The sequence below is a fragment of the Nicotiana sylvestris genome, chromosome 9 (genome assembly GCF_000393655.2).
Source record: "Nicotiana sylvestris chromosome 9, ASM39365v2, whole genome shotgun sequence".
NCBI lineage: Eukaryota > Viridiplantae > Streptophyta > Magnoliopsida > Solanales > Solanaceae > Nicotiana > Nicotiana sylvestris.
In genome coordinates this window covers 77,871,512-77,875,794 of record NC_091065.1, presented here as the reverse complement: position 1 = coordinate 77,875,794, position 4,283 = coordinate 77,871,512, and the positions used below count along the sequence as shown (strand labels likewise).

General features: G+C 42.9%; 1 protein-coding gene across 1 annotated transcript; it reads right to left on the bottom strand.

The window, feature by feature from the left end:
* Positions 1-1,938: 1,938 nt before the first annotated feature.
* LOC138877808 (uncharacterized) lies at positions 1,939-3,906 on the bottom strand. The gene is made up of 7 exons (XM_070157447.1): positions 3,442-3,906; positions 3,185-3,282; positions 2,892-3,080; positions 2,788-2,842; positions 2,405-2,701; positions 2,206-2,286; positions 1,939-2,055 (listed from the first exon to the last, which is right to left on the bottom strand). Exons 1-7 carry the CDS (start codon positions 3,904-3,906, stop codon positions 1,939-1,941), a joined length of 1,302 nt encoding a protein of 433 aa, XP_070013548.1.
* Positions 3,907-4,283: the final 377 nt, after the last annotated feature.

Here is a 4,283-nt window from a genome sequence, read left to right as displayed (position 1 = left end):
AGGATGATAGAGTTTTCGGGTAAAGAAATGATGGCTAATTTTGACCGAATGGGATGTCTTAAGAGATAGAGGACGGACTCTGATCTTTGAGCTGCCTACATATCCCTGGTTTTACAGGAATCAGGCAATGTGTAGTTCCGGATTCATCGACGGAATATGCCGATGAAGTCATCGCAATAACGGACACAAGGTTTCAGGATAGGTGAAAGAATAGTTACGGTGAGAGGTCAAGTTTGATATAACTGAGGGGATCGGAGTGGGATTGCTCACCAGGTCACTTGCAAATAAAGATACTACAAGCATATATTCGTGCGAAAATTTAGACATGATGTAGATTCCCATCGGACCATGAAAGTTCTTTTCAGATGGTTGAGCATGTCGTCCTTAGACCATGATGTCCTGGGCCATGAATTGTGAGATAAGAGATTTGCAGGCCATGAAATGATGTTCTCGGGCCATGAAAATGGTGCCTCCAAACCATGATACCTTTGAATAATTATATACAAATTTGAGAGATCCTGAGGACATGGCATGGTGTCTTCCCGCTATGAGGATGATGCCTTTAGACTATGGCGCCTTTGGACAGGTTGGTGATATTTTAGCCCATGAGATGCAACAATATGATGCTAACTGAACAAGACAAGGCTTAGTCTTCTGAGATTGAGGGCAGAGCTTAGCCTAGCAAATAGATAGTGCCGGAATAGAGCAACATTTATGCAAGGAGGGACAATGCTTAGTCCCATGAGAAGGCAATGCTTAGCCTTATGCAAAATCGGAGATAGAGCTTAGTCTCATGCAAGATGCGGGACAGGGCTTAGTCTCATGCAGATGGAAGGCAGGGCTTAGCCTCATGCAAGGTTCGGGACAGGGCTTAGTCCCATGCAAATAGAAGGCAGTGCTTAGCCTTATGCAAATATAGAGGCAGGGCTTAGCCTCATGCAAGGTTTGGGACAGGGCTTAGTCCCATGCAAATGGAAGGCATTGCTTAGCCTTATGAAATATAGAGGAAGGGCTTAGCCTCATGCAAGGTGCGGGACAGGGCTTAGTCCAATACAAATGGAAGGCAGTGTTTAGCCTTATACAAAATCGGAGACAGAGCTTAGTCTCATGCAAGATGCGGGACAGGGCTTAGTCCCATACAAATGGAAGGCAGTGCTTACCCTTATGCAAATGTGGAGGCAGGGCTTAGCCTCATACAAGGTGCGGGACAGGGCTTAGTCCCATGCAAATAGAAGGCAGTGCTTAGCCTTATACAAATGTGGAGGTAGGGCTTAGCCTCATGCAAGGTGCGCTTAGTCCCATGCAAATGTAAGGCAGTGCTTAGCCTTATGCAAATATGGAGGTAGGGCTTAGCCTGGGACAGGGCTTAGTCCTATGCAAAGAACGAATAGCAAATAAGGGTAGAATGTTTCTTAACTGAAGATACGTTCAGTGTCTGGTGGGCCCATTTGATAGTGATTTTGCTTCTTGTATATATATATTGCAAATTCTATTGCTACGTCATATGTGCCTGCCCTTAAAGAAAAATTGTAAGTTCCATAAGGGGAGGTTGGTTCGTGCCTTCGTCTGCTGGCCTTGCTCTGCTCCGTTTTGGAGGCTTTGTTTGAGTTTTCCTAGGTAACACCTGACTGTTACGGAAATAGACCTTTCGAAAATATGCAGTTATTGATAAAAATAGAGTTATTTTAGAAACATAGTGAAATATCAAGGAATTTTAGATGAACTAGTGATTGTAACACATTTCAGAGACATTGCAGCTTTCTCGTATTAGAATTTTGAGGGTCCTCCTCAAAATTCTGCCCCAGTTTCTGATCTTGGGGGGAAATGGAAATTTTATTATGATATGACCGAACCCACAGGGCTGCCTACGTATCCACTCTTAAACGGGAATCAGGTCAAGCATAGTTCAATTACATCAGATGAAGAAATATAAGTAGTCTAAACATAGTATCTCTTGACTGCGTCTGAATTGATTGGTTTTGGCCAGACTTCTCCGTCTATTTCTGCAAGTATAAGCACCCCTCCTGTTAGCATCCTGTTAACCATGTAAGGACCCTGCCAGTTGGGAGAGAATTTCCCTTTGGCTTCATCTTGATGTGGGAAGATCTTCTTCAGCACCAACTGTCCTGGTGCAAACTGTCTTGGTTTGACCCTCTTGTTGAAAGCTCTGGACATTCTGTTCTGATAAAGTTGTCTGTGACATACTGCGTTCATTCTTTTTCCATCTATAAGGTCCAATTGCTCATAGCGGCTCCTTATCCATTCTGCATTGCTGAGTTTGGCTTCCTATATGATTCTTAAAGAAAGAATCTCTACCTCAGCTAGGATGACAACTTCGGTACCATAAACCAGTAAGTAAGGAGTTGCCTTAGTTGATGTGCGAACTATAATGCAGTATCCTAACAAAGCAAAGGGTAGCTTCTAGTGCCATTGTTTGTGGTTTTTTACTATCTTTCTTAGTATCTTCTTGATGTTTTTTGTTGGCGGCTTCTACGGCTCCGTTCATCTGAGGTCTGTATGCTATGTAGTTCTTGTGCTTGATTTTGAAAGTTTCACACACGACTTTCATTAGATGACTGTTGAGATTGGCATCATTATAAGTGACAATAGACTTGGGAACTCCAAATCGGCAAACAATATGATCCTTGACAAAGTCTACGATGACTTTCTTGGTCACAGCTTTGTAGGATGCATCCTCTACCTATTTTGCGAAGTAGTCAATGGCTACTAGAATAAACCTGTGCCCGTTTGAAGCGATGGGCTCGATAGGACCGATGTCATCCATACCCCAGGCGGCGAATGGCCAAGGTGAGCTTGTTGCATTGAGCTCATTCGGCGGTACCTTTATCATATCAGCATGCACTTGAAATTGGTAGCATTTGCGGACATACTGGATGCAATCTGTCTCCATAGTCATCCAAAAGTAACTAGCCCTAATTATCTTCTTGTCCAAGACAAAACCATTCATATGTGGGCCATAGGTCCCAACGTGTATTTCCTCAAGTAGCTTAGAAGCCCCTTTTGCGTCGACACATCTTAGCAATCCCAAATTAGGAGTTCTTTTGTATAACTTTCCTCCGCTGTGGAAAAGGTGATTGGACAATTTTCGAAGTGTGCGTTTCTGAGTATGGTTCGCATGCTCTAGATATTCTCCTTTTGCCAAATACTCTTTGATGCATGGAACCAAGGTTTTCCATCTGTTTCTTCTGCAACGTAGGCACAATACACCGGTTGATTATGATTTCTCACTAGGATGGGATCAATGAAATTCTTGTCTGAATGCTGTATCATAGATGACAAAGTGGCCAATGCATCGGCAAACTCATTCCGAATTCTAGGCACATGCCGAAACTCTATCTTCGTGAATCTCTTTCTCAATTCCTATACATGGTGCAGATATGGCAATATCTTGGAATTTTTGGTGGCCCACTCTCCTTGTACCTGGTGCATAAGCAAATCTGAATCACCTATTACCAACAGCTCCTGAATATTCATGTCGATTTCCATGTTGAGCCCTAGTATGTAGGGTTCATACTCCGCCATATTGGTTGTGTAGGGAAATTTGAGTTTAGCAGATGTGGGATAATGTTGACCTGTTTTTGATACCAAAACTGCTCCAATGCCCACTACTTTGAAATTTGCGGCTCCATCAAAGAACATCCTCCAACCGTCGTATACTTCAGTAATATCTTCTCCTACGAATGACACTTCTTTATCAAGAAAATACATTTTTAAGGGTTTGTATTCTCCTCCCACCGAATTTTCAGCAAGATGGTATGCCAATGCTTGTCCTTTGACCATCGTTTGAGTTACATAGACGATACCGAACTCACTTAAAAGTATCTGCCATTTGGATAACTTCCCAGTCGGCATGAGTTTCTGAAATATGTACTTCAGAGGGTCCATCCTGGATATAAGGTATGTGGTATAGGCACAAAAGTAATGCCTCAATTTCTTGGCCATCAAGGGCAAAGCACAACAACTCCATTCCAGTAGAGAGTATCGTGCTTCCTAAGGTGTGAATTTCTTACTTAGGTAGTATATGGCTTGCTCCTTTCTCCCTATCTCATCATGTTGTCCTAGAACACAGCCGAAGGCTCCATCCAATACAGATAGATAGAGTAGCAAAGGCCCTTCTAGCTCTGGCAGGACCAAGACTGGTGGTATGGACATGTACTCCTTGATTTTGTCGAAAGCTTTCTGAAAAACCTCGATCCAACTTGTTTCGGCATCTTTCCTCAGCATCTTAAAGATGGGTTCACATATGCCTGTGGACTATGCTA

Bases quoted from the DNA above. Each gene is read 5' to 3' on its own strand.
- LOC138877808 (XM_070157447.1), bottom strand. From the start codon at position 3,906: ATGGACCCTCTGAAGTACATATTTCAGAAACTCATGCCGACTGGGAAG. The intron at 3,081-3,184 runs GTTCCATGCATC...CCTTTTCCACAG, and splicing joins GAAACAGATGGAAAACCTTG to CGGAGGAAAGTTATACAAAA. The intron at 2,056-2,205 runs GTATGTCACAGA...CCCAACTGGCAG, and splicing joins ATGGAAAAAGAATGAACGCA to GGTCCTTACATGGTTAACAG.